Here is a 19018-nt window from a genome sequence, read left to right on the forward strand (position 1 = left end):
TTCCCTAAATAAATCAGATTTTTAAAAAATATTTGACTTTCCATAAATAAAAGTGGACTTTGTATTGTTTTATCCGTTTATTTCTTCCTCACAGTTGTTTATTTTGTTTACAGTAATTTATATTGTCAATCATCTGCCTTTCCTGTTAGAATAAAGCTCTGTGAGGGCAGGAAGTTTTAGCTGTTTTGTTCATTGCTAGATCAGTGTCATGAATGACTAGTGCACAGTAGGTACTCAACAAATATTGAATGTTTTTTGATGACAGTTTGATGTGCAAATCATGATTCCTTTTTTTGTTTTAAGTTTATTTATTTTGAGAGAGAAATGGATCACACAAGCTGGGGAGGGGCAGAGAGAGAGGGAGAGAGAGAGAATCCCAAGCAGGCTCTGTGCTGTCAGTGCAGAGCCTGATGTGGGGCTTGAACTCATGAACTGTAAGATCATGACCTGAGCCGAAGTCAAGAGCCACACGCTTAACTGACTGAGCCACCCAGGTGCCCCTCATGATTCCTATTTTCAAGAAGGTTATGCACAAACACACAAGAAGGTTAGGCACAAATGCACATGATTCCTATTTTCAAGAACGTTACACACAAACATGGAACTTTGTTACAGTCCAGGATTTCTAGAGAGGTCTGCACTGGGAACTTCCCATGTGCAATATTCTAAACAGTGTAGAGGCCTAAAGAAGAAAAATGTCAAATGTAAGAGAAAGATTCTTTGCTAGTATTTCCTTTTATTCTCCAGGGAAGCAACATGGCATAGTAGAAAGACTAGGGAGCCCATAGGCCCCAAACAAATGCAGATTTAGATCAGTTCCGAATTGACCTTGAGAAAGTCTGTTTAACACTTTATTTATCTGTCTTCTCATCTCCAAAAATCATACAGTTGGATGAGTTGACTTTTTGGCTCTCCCTCTTCAGTATTTCAGTGACTACATCCTATCATTATGTGAGCCTATTGTTAAATGACTTTTTTCTCCTTTTATTGTCCTGTAACTTTTGAATTTTTATCCAGTTTGGTTTGTACTTCCTTTGTCATTTTCCACGTTGTTACAGGCATCTGTGCTTCCTTAATCCAGTGATCAAGGTCACTTTAATAAATGTCCCCTTGTGTGTTATTAGCCACTTAGTCTAACTGGGTGTCATATGCTACCCTACTGTGTGTGTTCACCACATATGCATGCAAATCGCTGAGAATCATGAGTGATTCTGCATCAAGAACTGACTCAGTATAAAGTATTTAAAGATTCCTCACGAAGGGTATACTCATTCTGGTATTAAGAGAAGCTCAGTTTCTAAATCCTAGGAGATTGCAGCCTTACTCAGATGCTTTGCAAACCTAGACCCGTGTGGAATACTTAGATACAAAGTCATTGAGATTGCTCATATTGTATTCGTTTGGCAAGTATTTACTGACAACCCACTATTCTGTTCAGAACACTTTAGTAGGAAATGGAAGTTGCTCAAGGAGTCGAAGACCCAATCCCGGGCTCCAAATGGCTCCTATTCCCTTGGGGGAAGGGCCCTGCACGGCACAGAGGATTACCAGGAAGCACACTGATTTCCTTCACCCTAGATGTCCCCACAGAGAGGACAGCTTTGCCTCTGAATAGCTCCTAACCACCTTGAGACAATTTTCTCTCATTTTAATGCCATTGCCAGATTATTGCAAGTAATCAGATCATTTGATGTTCCCTGAATCTTGGCGTCCCCAACCTTAATGTACCATGTACGTCCAGGTGCCAGGGATCTGCAGCTGCGTGGTTTGCACCCATCTTGGGGTGCTAAGCGTTCATGAGCCAATAGCATTGGCCTGTGTAATAATACCTTCTAAGCACTTCTCTGGGACAGGAAATACACTATCGTATAGAGAATTTATTGGTTGTAATGGGAAATTCTTACAAAATGTCTTACAGAGTCAGCCTAAAAAACATGCTTATGCCCAGGGTTAATATAATCTGCTAATTTGCCACAATAAAATTTTATGTGTCGTTTATAGGATAGGCCTTCTTCTGACATCCTGGTGCCGCTGTTCTGATTGATCAGTGCTCGTGTGTAATGTTTGTTAAATATTTTCAAGATCACTTCCCTCCCACTTATACCAATATGTAAACTCTGAAAATGTTAACGTCTTCCTCACTGCAAGTTCTCAGCTCAGGACTTTTATACTTTTCCTTTCTCTGCCTAGAACATTCTATTACGGCTTGCTACTTCAAATGCTATCATCTTGTCTGTCTCTCTGTGTATATATCAGTATATATACATAAACATTATTGGATGTATATATTTTGCTATCAAGTATGCATACACACATATTCTATTCTTCTTATGTTATGTTTTGTGTATATATATGCAAAACGTATTATTATGTTATATAATAACATAATAATTGTATGAAATTATATATTATTATATGTACTCTATATGTTATAGAGTACATATATTATATACCCTCTATGTTATAGAGTACATATATTATATACTCTATATTATTTCTCTCTATATGTGTATGTATACATTGCCTATCTATTTATCTATCTTTGGAAAGGGCTCATTTGTTTATTATCTGCCTTCCTGCCTCCACCAAAGTAAAACGTAGGTTCCTAGAAAACAGATTATAGCCTATAGTAGGCACACAATAAATAGGTATAAGTAATCAAAATATATGTACATAAATATAGTATAGGTCTGCATGTGTGTACGTGAATGGTGGATGCATCCAATGCGGATATCATGGTTCAGTTTGGTATGGATTTCAGGTGATCAGTCCATGTGATAAACATGCAAACAGCCAGTGATTATGTCAAACTGCATCTGTTAACTCCAACATATCAGCCTTAACAAGTAACTGGTAGACAGTGACCTTTATACCAGTTGTAAGGATTTTTGAGCATTCTGAGCATTTTGAGGCCACACTTAAAACCTCTATATTGTGTAGGCTTATTGTGTAGAATGGTCTTCCCTTTTCCCTTCATTTGTTCGTATCCTGTGCCAACTCAGTCCACTTTCAATGTTCTCTCCCTTATAGTATTTTCCCAGTAGATCCATTTTTGTGTCACTTATTTTGAACTCAACCTAGTGTATAAGGACTATAATAATGACAATGATAGTCCTTGCTGTCTATCAGGCACTGTGCTACATGATTTTCATGGATTTGTTCAAAATAAGCCCTCAACTGAGGTCTTATTATTATAACGCCCTTCTCCGACATGAAATCTGAGACACAGAGACGTTAAGTAACTTACTGAAGGTTATGCACCTTGTAAGTGATGAACTCAGGATCCAAACATAAGCGGTCTAACTTCAGAGTCTATATTTTGCCTCACCGCCTCTGTCATAATAACATAAAACTTGTATAAGGCTTTTATGCACTTCTTGAGCTGTAAAAAATCTTAAGAAGTCTAGAAGTGTTTCAGAACTCTGTGAAAGTATATAGAAGAAAACCCTCAAGAACCAGTTGGCATGTAGTCTATGTAATCAAAGAGACTACAAAACCAAAATGAACTTTATGATAATGATGATGGTAAGAATATGTTGAAGAAAGAGGAGAATGATTGGCAATAAAAAGAGTGAAATGCCATCGGACTAATCAAAAAGAAATTCCGGGAGTAAATAACCAGTAAGTTATAATCAACAAGGAAGCATTGACTATAAAACATCTGGGCACATAATGTAAGATATTGGAGATAAGAATTCACATAGAGTAAATAAAACTATGTTATTAATGACTATTAAGAGCTGCTAGAGTTGCTTGTGTTAGTAGGGATAAGTCTAGCGCACATGGAGTCATAAATTCCAGTCATAAATTGATCTATACACTACTCAACGGCCACAAAACAGAAAATTACCCAGACCTGCATGATTCGGAAACTCTTGCGGTGCTTATCAAAACTGCAGAATCCTGGACTGTTCCTCCGGGATAACATTCTCAACTGGGGGCAGTTTTGCCTCCCGGCAAATGTTTGACGATATCTGGAGACGTTTTTGATTATGTTGATAATTAGGGAGATGTTACTGGCATCTAATAGGTAGAGGACAGGGCTGCGGCGAAACATCCTGAAATGCACAGGACAGCCCGTAACAATAAATCATCTGGCTCATAATGTCAAGAGTGTCAACGTCGAGAAACCCTGATCTAGAGGTTTTGATGTAGTGGTTTGTGATGAGACCTAGAAATCTGTCTGTCTATCCGGGGATCCGTGTTATTCTTACAAAGGCTTTAGGAGCTTGAAGATAGATAGGCTTTGAGGTAGGGATAGGCTATGAAGAAATGAAGGGAAATGGAAAGAACATTTTAATAGAAGGATGGATTCCACCCAGTAGAACTGAAGATATAAACTCCGTGGAACACTGGGCCAGCAATAAATACTGAGAAGCAACCTCAAAGCAATATCCTCTTTCTACATGGAAGGCCATCAGGGGATATAATTGCGGTTCCCCACCTTAGTTCTTATCTGTTGATAATTAACTCATTTTGTATCCTCTAATATGAATGTAGATTAGACTAGCGCATGCCCACTCTCATTTTTGTTCCATCAATTTGGTCATAAAATTCCAACATATAAAGAAAGGGAGTGAGAACAAGGTTTTATCAGATATACCTAGTTTGACAGCCAACCCTACCTCTTATCAGCTGCATGAATTTAGGGCCACCAATAGGGTCAATGGGGGGTTTAAATGAAATAGTATGTACGGGGAAATTAACTCTGCACTGGGCACATAGGAAGCACTCAGTAAAAGTCAGTTGCCACTTCATAGTATTTTTTTTTATTAAAATAAAATGTACTGGTAGTAGTATTTATGAAACTATTTAAATGAACAGGAAAAAAATGTGAAGTTGAGGCTTAAGATGATGATCGGTATCTTATATCAATCTTAGCAACTGATTATTTTGGACTCTGTTTTGATCTAAGAGGATTGAGAAAATCCTGCTTCATAGAAACGAGTATTTGTAAATGGCTCCAGGTTTTAAGCTGCTAACCCTCACTTCTCAAGGTATTTTTTTTTAAATCCTGAGACCAACATAAAGTGATTCAGCATGGCAAGTTAATGCAGTGGTGGTCTCCACTGTGTTTATGATAGGAGAAATAACACATTTGAGTGTGCATGTTGCTTTCTAAAAACTAATTATATTGCTATATGAGCTCAATTATATAAATACATAAATATAGCATATACTACAGCGTTTATTATCAGTCCTTATAGCACTTGCACTAACATCCACAGCTCCATGGACTACAGTTCGAAAAAGCCTCTGGCTACTATATATTCCCACTTTGTCAATGAGTGTGTTATACAGTAAGGAATAAAGAAGCTCTCTCTAGTCCAGATAGATTCCATCCATTGTTTTCTCTTGATTAGTGAGCCTGATGCTTCTGCATGGACAGATAGTAAGTTGGTCTGGCATGATTTTCTCTTCACAAACCATCTTGGCTCTTTGGAAATTTTGCAAATTAATTCCTTGATGATCCGTTCCAGGATCCTCCCAAACACCAGAGTTGGGGTGAATTAATCTCTCTATTTACAAGACCTATCCCCACCTCTTCCTTTACAAAAAGTGTACATTATGTTGACTCATACAATTTCAGTACTTTGGGGCTTAATTCAGAAGCCGCCCCTCTGTAGTTCTGTTCAAATTTCCTTATCTCCCACTAAGAAAATATTGGCTGTTTGGCCTATCAGTTGATGTATGAGAATGAATGCAAGCTAATTTTAAATTATAGCCGAAGATGAACACCGTTTAATTAGATGGGGGTGGGAAAAGGTGGGAATTATGAACAACAATGACAACAACAACAACACCAACAACAACAAGAAAATGAAAAGTCACATTATATTTTTAGGATTGGTTCAACATTTTCTTTGTGATGCTTATTCATTTTAAATAAGCATCTACTATATGCCAAGTGCCTTAGTAGTGATCAGACAGGTCTCACGGTGCTTCTATTTTAGATAGACTAGGAACACGGTAAGTCAGTAAAATATATTGAGTTGAGTTATAGAAGAAAGTGTCAAAAGGAAAAATAAATTAAGGTAATGGATAGAACGTGCTCGGAGTAGTTGGAAAGGTCCAACTGAGAAAGTGACTTTTGGGTAAATGAAGGGATGAAGGGGCAAGTCTGTGGCTATCTGGTAGAAGAGCCTTCTAGTAAGAGGAAATGGCAGGGGCAGAGGCCTTGGAGCAGGAGAATGCCTGGCATTTCTGTAGAGCAGTACTAAGATCAGAGTCGTTGGAGAGGATTGAGACAGATAAATGGGGGCATTGACAGGGTCAGATGATGTAGGTCTAATATAGGGCAATCAACCATACATCTCAGACTCTGATAGTCTGGGTTAATACCCCAGTGATTGAGTATTTACATGCTCAAGAGTGTTCTGGCTTGGGTGCTCAATTACGTGGTGATCCTAGGCTACTAGGTCACTCTTAGGATTTTAACTTTTAGAGACAAAGAGAAGCCTTGGAGGGCCACATCAAAAGGGGGGCAGGCATGACTTAGATTTTATCAGGATCACTTCATCTTCTGGGGCTCCAGGGCGGCTCAGTTAAGCAGTGACTCTTGATTTCAGCTCAGGTCTTGATCTCACGATTGGTGAGATCAAGCATCGTGTCAGGCTCCGTGCTGTCAGTGAATTGGGAATCTCTCTCTCTCTTTCTCTCTCTGCCCCTCCCCCTCTTGCACATTCACAGGTGCACAGGCTCTCTCTCTCCCTCTCTCTCTCAAAATAAATAAATCAGTATTTTTTTTAGAAAAGGGATCCCTTTGTCTTCTGTGCTGATAATGGGCAATTGGGATGGGGAGGCAGGAGGCAAGGGTGAAAACAGCAGAGCCAGTTGGGAACCTACCAGATTATTGTTTGGGCATGTGCACCGCAGCCAGAATTGAGTCATTTCACTTGAGGCTGTGTAACTAGTTAGTGGTGCAGAAGGGACTTGGGTCAATTGTCTTGACTTTCACTCCGGTGTCCTTTACACAGAGCCCTGCTTCTTCAACCTGAGAACAAATTGAGTGCTGGACTAGATCTTTACAGGCCCATTAAGCCTCCTGTGTGGTAGTACCACGTGGTTGCTTCCTCTTCATGTGGTGAGAAATGGACATGAAACATCTCCCTTCCCCCCTTCCAAATGATAGCTCATTTTGAAGCCTCAATCAAGATTTTCTTAAGCCTTTCTCTTGAACATCTGTATTTCCACCTTGGGCTCATGTAACCTCTTCAGAATAATGAATTCCACATGTTGGGGGCATGCTTATTAACTCATGGATGTGTGATATAAGCTGATAGGTAGGATGGAGCCTAATACCAATGTGAACACACATTGTTTGGCTGCTTAAATAGGATCATAAATGTTAACAAAAACGAACTAGACTCCCACAGGTGTAAACATATCTATGGAGGGAAATCTTCAGTTTTGCTTACATTTATTTTCATTTGGTTCTCATTTTATTTTTACAGGAACTGTCTTCAGTTTTTGATCATTGCTTCCCTCAGTTACAGTGGCTAACCGGGAGGAAGGTACATGTGCTGATTACACACATATGTAGTCAACTGCAATGGAATATAGGAGAATACACTTAAGAGATTGAAATGCACATCTACATAGATTCTGTTTTAAGTATGTGTACTTGAGATGCAAACTTTTGTGTGTTTGTGTTGGGGGCATGGTATCTATAGGCACATTTACATACATGGTATTCTTTTTTAAATTATTTTCTTTCTTTTTCTTTTTTTTTTTAATTTATTTTTCAACGTTTATTTATTTTTGGGACAGAGAGAGACAGAGCATGAACGGGGGAGGGGCAGAGAGAGAGGGAGACACAGAATCGGAAACAGGCTCCAGGCTCCGAGCCATCAGCCCAGAGCCATCAGCCCAGAGCCTGACGTGGGGCTCGAACTCACAGACCGCGAGATCGTGACCTGGCCGAAGTTGGACTCTTAACCGACTACGCCATCAGGCGCCCCTTAAATTATTTTCTTAATGTTTATTTATTTTTGGGAGACAGAGACCGAGTACAAGCAGGGGAGGGGCAGAGAGAGAGGGAGACACAGAATCCGAAGCAGGCTCCAGGCTCGGAGCTGTCAGCACAGAGCCTGACGCGGGGCTCGAACCCACGAAGTGCATGATCAATGACCTGGGCAGAAGTCGGACGCTTCACCAACTGAGCCACCCAGGCGCCCCTACATACATGATATTTTAAGTAGCCTATATGTCCATGGAGAGTTACCCAAACAGTGAAATTAAAATTTGTGTTCTTTCTATTAACCATTGTATCAGTACAACTTTAAATTCCAGCAACTTTGGCATCCAACAGAGCAAATACAGTGTCACATAATGTGCTTATCTTATCTCTTATGGGAATAAAATAGGGGAATAAGCAAATTCTCAGGGAGTATGTTAGAAATGAATAGATACAAAAGTATAAAAGAGAAAGAGAGTTGTTTGAGAGTGAGTATTCAAAATATTAACCTCTCCAGCAGAGGCTCAGACCCCTCAGAGCAGATGCATACAACAAACCATCAGTGACGTGGGATCTGTCCTGATTAAAATGCTTTAAAGGAAAAAAAAGCCAATAACCTCAAAGTCTAATTCAGTAGTCTAAGTCTGAATTGTTATTTTTTATTTCATTTCAAAAAAGAAGAAATTATTATTTTTTAAATTTTAGTTCAGCTTTTTGCAAATCTTGAATCAAACTTTGTACATTAAAACCAAAAATTATACATGTAAAAGGTGTTTTTTTTTTGTCTTTTTGTGCCTGAAACAGAAGTACGGAACTTTATGTATGAAGATCCAGGAAAGGGACTCCTATGATCAATTGTATTTCTTATTTGAACCCCTGAATCTATCCTAAAAGTCACTTTTTCATTTATTTACTTCAACTCCCAGTTGGGGTCTAGTGGGACAAATAATCCAAAATAGTGGATAATCCAAAAATGTCATTTATATTTGGCCTCAGAATGCATTACCAGATGTTACTCTAGCAGATTTCCCTTCCTAATTAGGCCTCACTTAAAGGAGGAGTTAATTTTGTCTTCATTAGCTGCTTCCAAATCAGCGGGATGGGGCAAGGAGGAAGCTCAAGGCTTGCTGGGTATTTGGGAGGAAGCTGGCCCAGTGCTAAAAGTCGGTGGTAGATCGTGCTCAAAGAATGAAATTCAAATATGGGCAACCAAGACGATGGGCATATACACTGGAGATGTTTGTTGAGCACCTTCTTGAAGAATTCTCAGGCTTTTATCAATTCTTTTTGCCTCCCTATTAACCATGAGTGCAGAAAAAATTCTGTAATAGGAATTAGGCAGGTAATGACCTAAAATTTTATATAGAAAACAAAAAATAGAGGCTCAGAGAGGTGAAGTGACCCCTCACATAGATTGATCTCGGAGTAAACAGTACCTAAGATACTGAAACTGATTAATGAATGATAAGGAGACCCCACTGTTTCCTTCTTATTGATGATTTGAATAATGAGGAAGCAAGAATTCTCCTGGCCTAATTCGCATTAAGAGAGCTAAGATAATGAAGCTGTGATTAAATGGCTATTAAACTATTTTTATCAAACAGAGATCAAGCGAGTGTGAGAATCTGGGGACGCAGAGTGTAATTGCAATTCTACAAGATGTGGAAAAAATTACTATCATAAGCAGGGCATGGTCCTTCCATAATAGCCTGCATTTAAAAATCTTTGGGATACCACATGCAGTTTTCGCTTCACAGTTCTCCCATAAGGTGTCGGTGAGCATCTCAGAGTCCCTCATTTCCTCCTTCATTTAGTAGATTTAGTCACTCTCTCCGCACCTGGGCAAGCTGAAGGCATGTCTGCCCCACCATGTGTAATCAGTTGGAAGATCCTTTTGCCAACTGCTCACAAGGGAAGCAGGCCCAGATATGACGTACTGGATCCCAAACTGCAGTCTCGAGGTGACTTTGAGCACTTGAAGGAGCAGGATCGACCTTCCTTTAACTGTACCCTTTGAATGAGTTCACACTTAGTGCGGGTCAAATAGGGACCCAGCAGTCCCAACCAGCGATCGTAATGAAACTTCTGGTTTGATGGAGTGTGTTGAACTGTCATTTGTTGGTGACGAACGCTTCGGAATTGTTGAACATTCTAAATGTTGGGTTGTTAGTATACATGTACGCCTGTCATCTGTCACTGGAAATTCTTTACAACTTGAGTGAGTTTTTGTTGATGAGGCGTCTTTACTCCTGGAGCTCCCTTAGAGAGTGAGTGTCACAGTCACACAGACCTTTGTTCAGGCCGGAAGAATAGCACCAGGCTTGCGTAAGGAGAGCCCAAGGTTGACACCCACCAGGGGAAGAGCTGCCTGATAGGTACAGAGCTCCCCTGCGGAAATGCCCATCAGCCTGGGCTCTTTCCTTCCTTTCTCCACCTCTCTGCTACCACCTGCAAGACTGAGCTCAGCTGTGTAGTTGTCGATCGCTACCGAACTGGTGACCCACTCTCTGGTTTTCGCCTCTCTGCTTTTCTTCTCTTAACTTATATGGAGCTCATAAGTGTATTTTTGTAGGAATGGTAATTTCAAATGATTAGAAAGCAGTATCAGAGCAGAGTCTTTGAAGGGATATCTTGTAAAGTCACTTTACAACCTGATGTATTTCCATGCCCCGTCATCTGTGAACAGGCATGTGTTAGGAGGCCAGTGTGCTTCATCTGCAATGACTTTGATTTATTTGCTCTGTAAATTGGGACCGAAGCGATAATGGGAAGTGACATTAATTGTTTACCAGAATCCTTTTTGTCACATCCATTGCCTTCTCTGGAGTGTGTGACTGTTGAAACTCATGCTAAACTAATTGATATTGCCACAGTGAGGAGCAATGTCCACTCACCTTTATATACAGGAGTATGTGTTGAGCTTCAAAACGAAAATGTCATCAATAAATATTTTAATTTTCCCCCCGGTCTTCTATGATTAGGCAAAACATGGAGAATTTGAAATAATAACATTTTCTTCTTCCATAATTCAAGAACAACTTGATTAAATGGTCTCCGAGCACCTGTCTGAGTCACCCACATTCAGGGATGGTAATAAAGAGGTTTAATAATCATTTCTGATGAACACGGATTAAATAACGATTACAGTCCGTACTGGTTGACTACCAGCCTGCCCTAGCTACCTACCCCAACACACACACACACACACACACACACACACACACACACACACACACTGCCAATCTTCCGTCCCACAACCCTCCCTCCCATTGTGGTTCCAGTAGAGAGAATTTAAATGGCTGTGGTTTAATCAGATCTTGTAAATTAATTATGACATTATCAGGCTCCACTATTTCTGCCATTGTTTTTGATGTACATTCACCCGGGCTTTATTAAAGAAATTGGAGAAAACTAGTTAATTTAAGTGTTCTTTGTCATTCTGACTTGATTGGAATTATTGTAGTTTGTTTACACGAGGGATGGAACTAAGGCGCTATTGTATTATGTGATTGAAAGCAAATAGAGGCTTGTAGTGTTGCTGGAAAGCCAAACACAAAATTTAAATCGGGGTAAACAAAATTACTCATTTATTGGTAAACATTCTTAACTGTTTTTCTTGAGCTATTTTTGAACGCCATTGAAATAAGCCTTTCTGAAAATTGGGATACCTGGAAAAGAAGCCCAGTTCACTGAGTTGTGTGTGTGTGTGTGCTTGAGATATCTTCAAAGATTGTTTTTATTAGATAATATGCATACATTTACATTAATGTAAGTCTCGTGATTTTAGATGATTTAAAATAATATATATTTCATTTAAATATGACTTCTATTTAGGACAGATTAATAACCCGAATTTGGTTTTCTGTATGTGGGGGAATCTAAATTAAAAGAGGAGAGATTGGAATCTTTGGACACTAGGTTATGACCCTGGACAGAAAATAAGTGACAATCATTTCAGTATCTTTATTATTCAGATTACATGGACAGATCCAGAAGAATGGAGGCTGGGGGATATGCTCACTAATGTTTTGTTATTAAATCAAGCAATTTGTTTTTGAAGAATTGGTCAGTTTTGGAAGAAGTGGTGCCATTTTGGAGTTAACATTTTACCCCTCTGATTAGGATTTACCTCCTGCATTGGAGTCTTCAAACTCAGAGACTTGTCATTCTACCCCGTGTGCCCAAAACCACTTGACTCATAGCGTTAAGTCCAGGAGCATTCGAGAGATACATTATGCAAATGTAGGAAATGCTAGTGAAATCCACCGTGAGGACAAATGGCTCTTTTTGGGCCCTTGAATCCAAAAGAGAAAGAAGTCTGTAGTTTTATTCCTGGATGGGGGACTCCTCAGTAATGAAGGAAAACAATTTTTATGTGAAAATAGAATGTATACGTGATAAAGGCCTGCCTAATTTCTCTAGTAATACAATTTGATTTTCTGATTAGCTGTCTTATTCTGTGATTCTTGTAATTTTGTCAGGTCAATTAACTGGAGTTGAGTGCTAGAGAGAAAGGACGTGTGGGCACTGCTGGCTTCATTAGATGTCAGTAGCTTAGGTGCCTTTTGTAATAGAATCTGTGTGGGATAATTTAGCCGATATTGTTAATGTCATAGCATACAGAACTAAAAAAAAAGATTTATGAAGCAGGTCAAATTGGACAAACAATGTGAAGTGCTATCAGAAGGGGAAAAAGTGATCTACACAACATACATTCTAGCTACTAAATGCAGATCAAGGAATTATTCAGCAAGGAAGCAATGACGATACCGTGTGCCAGCACTGGCCCTGGTTGCCCAGGTGCATGGGGTATAACACATTTTCCTCTAAACAAGGTGTATAAGCCCCAACTTGGGAGATCTTGAAAGTTTTTGTGCAGAGTCCTGAAATAAATATCATCTTTTATAATACGTTATTTACACATTCTTCCCTTGCACTGGAAGGTTTATGAGGGCGAAGGTTGGTCTTTCTCTTTTTATCTCTAACACCAGGCATGGCCCTGGTATTGTAGGTGTGCAGATGTTTATGGAATGAATACCTGAAGCTTAACTCTCCAAGGGTGTGTCGATGGGCATGATTGTGGGAGTTGGAGAAACAAGTTAGGATATATTTTCAGGAGCCCCCATTCAGAGTAATGTTGCACTAGACTAGTACCCCAGCCGCAAGAAATGAATGCATTTGAGAGACGTTACAAAGCAAGACTCTACTTAATGACTGACCAGATAAAGAAGACTCGGGGTAGTTCTAGAGTTTGAGTCTGCAGAACTGTTACCCAAACTCAGGAAGTCAAGGGAAACAGCAGTTTGGTTGTGAAAGGGCCTGAGTTTGGGTTTTGAAGGATGAGGGAGCCATTATCAGGTAGAAATGTCCAGCGGGCAGTGGTAGATTTATGACTAAAGTTGGGAGAGATGTCAGGGAGGGAAATAAATGGCTGTGGAGTGTTCAGTGATGAGATTATAATTGAAACCATGAAAGTGTATAGTTCCTCTTGATATCGTTTCAGTTTCTGGTGCTGTTCAAACTGAGGGTTATCTAAACATTTTGCCTGTACAGGAGATTGAAACACTGCATCCGCAGATGAAATAGATGATGGTTAAAATGCTCTCAAGTTCTAGAGATTCTCTAGACCTTCTCCTTTGGTTAGGGAAACAAGACATAAACATGGGGAAAGTGCGAGCAAGACGGAGTCATACCCAATCGTGATAAGCACTGATGCCATAAATTGCTAAATTGGACAGCTCAACAATCAAAGACCGGTACCGAGAGGTATCAGTTAATTGTCGGATTCAGACCCAAAGTGAATTTGGAGTTTGAGGAAGACAGGATCTTTTGTATTCCGGCATGAGCCTTCAAAATTTCACGAATAGTTTCCTCATTTGGATAAACATGATCCGCCTATGCTGATTGATAGCGTTACCTATCGCCCAACGTCAGCTCATCACGACGTCTGTTTTTCCGTTTTTGCAGAAGATAGATGAAGAGAACGAGGCGAACTTGCTAGCAGTCCTCACAGAGACACTGGACAGTCTCCCTGTGGATGAAGACGGATTGCCCTCATTTGATGCGCTGACAGATGGAGATGTGACCACTGAGAATGAGGCTAGTCCTTCCTCCATGCCTGACGGCACCCCTCCGCCTCAGGAGGCAGAAGAGACGTCTCTAGTAAGAACCCTTCCTAGTGTTTAACGGGAATTGGAGTTGCCTCTGGCTACCCGCTGCATGGGTATGACGTAGTACCAATAAGGTTTGGGTTTTTAATTTAGACTGATGCCAGAATAATTCCCGAGCACACTCGGAGCTGCAAATTCTTGTGATTTTGTGTTTAAGAATGTTGGTCGTTAACAGTCTTCACGTAGGCTTACGGAAGTTTGTTTTTAACTGTCTATGGCTGTGGATGTGTGTGTGTATTGTTATTTCTTAGCATTATTTATGTTCGTGGTAGAAACTTAGAAGATGTAGACGACCCGAAATGAATGCACCAAAAATTCACCTGTGATTTCAAATAATCTCTAATATAAAAAAGGTTGAAATCTCCTCTTGTTTTAAGATCTGTCATCATATTTATGAATTTTAGATATGCATAACTGTTAGTGTTATACATGACTTTACTGTTTGGAGATGCTCTAATTCATTAAGAGATTTCTTATGGTTGGATATTTGGTCTTTGTCCTGTTTTTTCACCATCATAAATTATGTAATAATCGACATATCTGTAGTTTTATTCTTATGCCCGTGATTCTAGAAATAAAAGGTAGAAAAAGGGATATGCAATATTTTAAGGTTTTTAGATCCATAATTCTTATGAAGATTGAAAAATAATAGCACATTTGCAACCTAAGTTCCCTAAATTTATGGTAGGCAATGAAGAGTGAATTTGTTGGCAATGAAGAGTAAATTTTCTTTTCGATGCAGTGCTTGACCAGAATTTTATTAGTTCTAAGACACAGTTTACCTTCTCATCTATGGTAGCCATTTGTCATTTGCCATAAATCTGATGTAAGACCACACTATGTAAATTATGGAACGCTGTTCTCCAAACTTTAATAATGTTCCTTGGCATGCCATTTAGAGGTTGTTTCTCTCCCATCTCTCAGTTTTTTAAATGTGGAAAGCACTCCATGTAAACATATGGAGACTCTATTCGTATGCCTGTGCATTTTGAGTTTTCTGGTTTAGAAGAAACTGTCTCATAAGTAATTGTTTGGCCCACAACACACACACACACACACACACACACACACACACACACACACACACACACACACCGTTTCTCCATTTCTCTTGATTTCTTTACATTGATACCAGATGATTTGCATCCGCATAACTGATTCGACTAGGAGGAGTTGTTGATTCAGAGTCATCCTGCCTGTCCAAGCAGGGAGGTCCCAGCAAGCCAGCAAGTCAAATGAAGAAACAGGGGTCAAGAAAGAGTAAATGACAGGGCGACTGGGTGGCTCAGTCGGTTTAAGCATCTGACTCCATTTCAGCTTAGGTCATGGTCTCATGGCTTCGTGAGATCAAGCCCCGTGTTGGGCTCTGTGCTGACAATGTGGAGCCTGCTTGAGATTCTCTCTCTTCCTCTCTCTCTGTCCCTCCCCTGCTGATGTACACGTGCGCACACACAATCTCTCTAACAATGAATAAATAAACTTAAGAAAAAAAGAGAGAGTAAATGCTTTGCGTGAACCAGAATCACATCTCCCAACTCTATCTACTTACAAATCTTTTTCAGTGATAGCCACACTTTCATCACAAATATTTGAATCAGTAAAGTTAAAATGGATTGTGAAATATCCTTCAAAGCGTTGCGGAATATTGTATATATTTTCACTTGATGCATTTGGGTTATTGAGGGGACAGAATACATAGATTCTGTCCCCAGTCCCCAGTTCCTCATTTAGCAAGGCAGCATTTCTCATCTAGTAGGTATTTAGAAACCCTTTCAGGAAGATCCTTTTGCCTGATTTTATCTTTAAAAAAAAGTCAAAGTAGACAACACTTAGTCTCAAATGTAGGGAAAGGACATACTTTCACAGTTGGTAGTGTAATGCCAAATTTTTCTTTTTCGAAATATGTTTCCTTTAGCACTATTGTGCCGAGGTGTGAATATAATTAGAGAGTGATGGAATTAATGTTTATAATTAAAATTAATTAATTTTAAGTTTAAAATTTCAATAGCTTATTCGGATGCTTAAAAGATGCATAACTTCTCTTGCTTTTCCCCCTGATATGTTTCTAGCTTAAGAAGCTTTTACTGGCACCAGCCAATACTCAGCTAAGTTATAATGAATGCAGTGGTCTCAGTACCCAGAACCATGCAAACCATAATCACAGGATCAGAACAAACCCTGCAGTCGTTAAGGTACGATGTGAACTTTGTAATATAGGAGGGAAACTAACAAAGGATTTTGCTTGAAGCTGTAAAACAAAGGATAGGTTTATTTCTACGTATTCAGTTGGGATCCCGCAGTTGCTTTCTAACTGTGAAACTATATGAAATGGGTTTCCAAAAGCAGCGCTCCAGCTACTTTAAACTAGAAAGAGTTCATTTATGCTTTGTCTTCGGATGATTGGAATGGAAGTTCCACCGTCTGTTACTCCTTGCCCACTTTATTAATACGTGCGGCAATGTGGGTTACAATAAAATTTGCTGATAGGCTGGTATTATCTAGGAGTGACTTTAAGATGCAGGACTGCCGTTTTGCCAGCTGTCTAACCTGAGAAAGACTGTTCTGGAATCACCGCAAAAGATCTGTCTCTGCCATTAATTGGATAGAATGCTGGCAATGACATAATTCGGTTAGCAGGCTGTATTAAACAATGTTTGTCTTGCCATTCACTGTGAGTGAAAACGGAGCGTTAAGGGGTACTTAAGAGAATTGTGAATACGGGGCTCCAGCAATCAGTGGCAAATTAAGGTTTAAACCAGCTTATTTTTTTTTTATTCACAGTAAAGGCGCTATAGGGTCTTGTTAGTTACATGTTGCTGAGTAGGAACATTGAAATGTAGGAGAAATGAAATAAAAAGCTGCCTAAATGTCATTTAGGAATTTTAAATGTAATTTTCTTTCCTTGTTCTGCAAACAATTATTCACAGCTCATAGATCTAGTACACTTAGACTGAACACTTCATTGAAAATCTCATCTCTTCAGAAAACCTATATCCATTCTGATAAGGTTCAGTTCACTAATTTTAGCTTTTTCTTTATGCCTCGTTTTTAAGACCGAGAATTCATGGAGCAATAAAGCGAGGAGCATTTGTCAACAGCAAAAGCCACAAAGACGTCCCTGCTCGGAGCTGCTCAAGTATCTGACCACAAATGATGACCCACCTCATATCAAACCCACAGAGAACAGGAACAGTAGCAGAGACAAATGCACCTCCAAAAAGAAGTCCCACACACAGTCGCAGTCTCAACATTTACAAGGTAGGCTGGGGACCCAAACACAGGCTGCCGGGGAGGAAGCCGAAGGCAAACCCGGCCTGCACCGGGCTGCGATGCCCCCACTTTGGGCTTTTGCTCCGTGGCCATCTCTCTGGAAAGAGGATTCAGCACTTGGGTAGAGATTAAGGAAAAAAAAAAAAATCTTTCCTTGGACACAGGTTGAACATGTCCTCTTTGGCTGATATGCGGCCGAATTCATAATCACCAAAAGGCACCTGAAATGTGAACTGGATGGGGAGGGGGGGCGGGCGTGTAAAGGGAATAGCTACCTCGGACAAGGTTTATGTGAAATCTGAATTGCTGAGATAATTGAAATTCTGAGCAAGCTGGGCTAGCCAATATTAAAAAGATTTTATTTTTTCCCTCTTCTTTTTTTTTTTTTTTTAATTTTTTTTTTCAACGTTTATTTATTTTTGGGATAGAGAGAGACAGAGCATGCTCGGGGGAGGGGCAGAGAGAGAGGGAGACACAGAATCGGAAACAGGCTCCAGGCTCTGAGCCATCAGCCCAGAGCCCGACGCGGGGCTCGAACTCACGGACCGCGAGATCATGACCTGGCTGAAGTCGGACGCTTAACCGACTGCGCCACCCAGGCGCCCCTTCCCTCTTCTAATAATGGCAAAAATGAGGCATTGTTGATTTGCTGTACATACCTTAAGAAATAGTACATAATAATGTATGCAGCCTCTCCCGATTATTAAGTGTATTCTTTCCTTTCTTTCTTTCTTTTTTTTTTTTAAGACCACATGTTACACTCATAGATTTTATTTTGTAAACAATGATTTGGAAATTCCTGGAATTTATTTTCATTTGCTTTCTATTAAAAAATATGGCCGAGAGCAAACTAAGCATCTGGGGTGATTTTTATTATTCCCATACATTGCTGGAAGGCCGATGCTTCTGAGGCAGATCAGGGTGATTTGGGGAAAACCTGCCTTGGCCGAGATATAATTTTCTTTCTTTTTGGCTCTTCCCTCACAAAAGTCCTGTCTGAGAAGCTTATGAAAGTTGCTGTTGCTTTAAAATATCCCAGCTTCCACATTTGCCCTACCTTTAACCTTATAGTGGAAGCAGGCATATTATAAAATAGCCATTACAAACACCCACTTCTTTTTTTCCCCTTTTGTTTCCTCAACTTCCCCTTCCAGCTGCAGAGTGGTAGTCCCTGATCCCTGTTTTGAACCATGATTATTTCATACAGGTATGCCGTTGCTGCTGCTTTTAATAAGTATTTTCTTTCCAGTGTTTTGAATTTCCCTCTCTCATCCCTACGTCCCCATAAACCTTCTGGAACCTTCGTTCAGAGTTTGAAATTGGCTTTCAATGAGGTTTTCCCTGGTGGTTATCTCAAAATCACTTGGCCAGCCTTTTCTGTCGGTTCAGGGAAAGAGATTTCTTGAAATGGGCCAAGCTGTTTTGCAGCTCACCTTGCCCTGATTGGCCCCTCACACGCATGCGCGGGAACAGTTTCTCTTAGAGCAGAACCCGCGGCGCTTTGGGACGCAGTGGTGTGGAGAGAGCCTCAGGGGAAGGGGGCGCAGCTGGGCTTGCTCTAGTGAGGGGATGAAAAATTCACTGGGCTGCTCTCCCCCTGGTCCTAGTGTGTCCTAGTCAT

The 19018-nt window shown here is 40.0% G+C and overlaps 1 protein-coding gene across 6 annotated transcripts in view; it reads left to right on the forward strand.

Moving 5' to 3' along the window:
- PPARGC1A (PPARG coactivator 1 alpha) overlaps positions 1 to 19018 on the forward strand; it is a 647743-nt gene that overhangs the window by 590295 nt on the left and 38430 nt on the right. For all 6 annotated transcript variants that reach the window (XM_027047192.2, XM_027047060.2, XM_053217509.1 and 3 more), the window contains 3 exons: positions 13925 to 14119; positions 16197 to 16319; positions 17181 to 17385. In XM_027047192.2, coding sequence (XP_026902993.1) covers positions 13925 to 14119; positions 16197 to 16319; positions 17181 to 17385 — 523 coding nt within the window. The remainder of the gene's footprint in view (positions 1 to 13924; positions 14120 to 16196; positions 16320 to 17180; positions 17386 to 19018) is intronic.

The sequence above is a fragment of the Acinonyx jubatus genome, chromosome B1 (assembly GCF_027475565.1).
Source record: "Acinonyx jubatus isolate Ajub_Pintada_27869175 chromosome B1, VMU_Ajub_asm_v1.0, whole genome shotgun sequence".
NCBI classification, from domain to species: Eukaryota; Metazoa; Chordata; class Mammalia; order Carnivora; family Felidae; genus Acinonyx; species Acinonyx jubatus.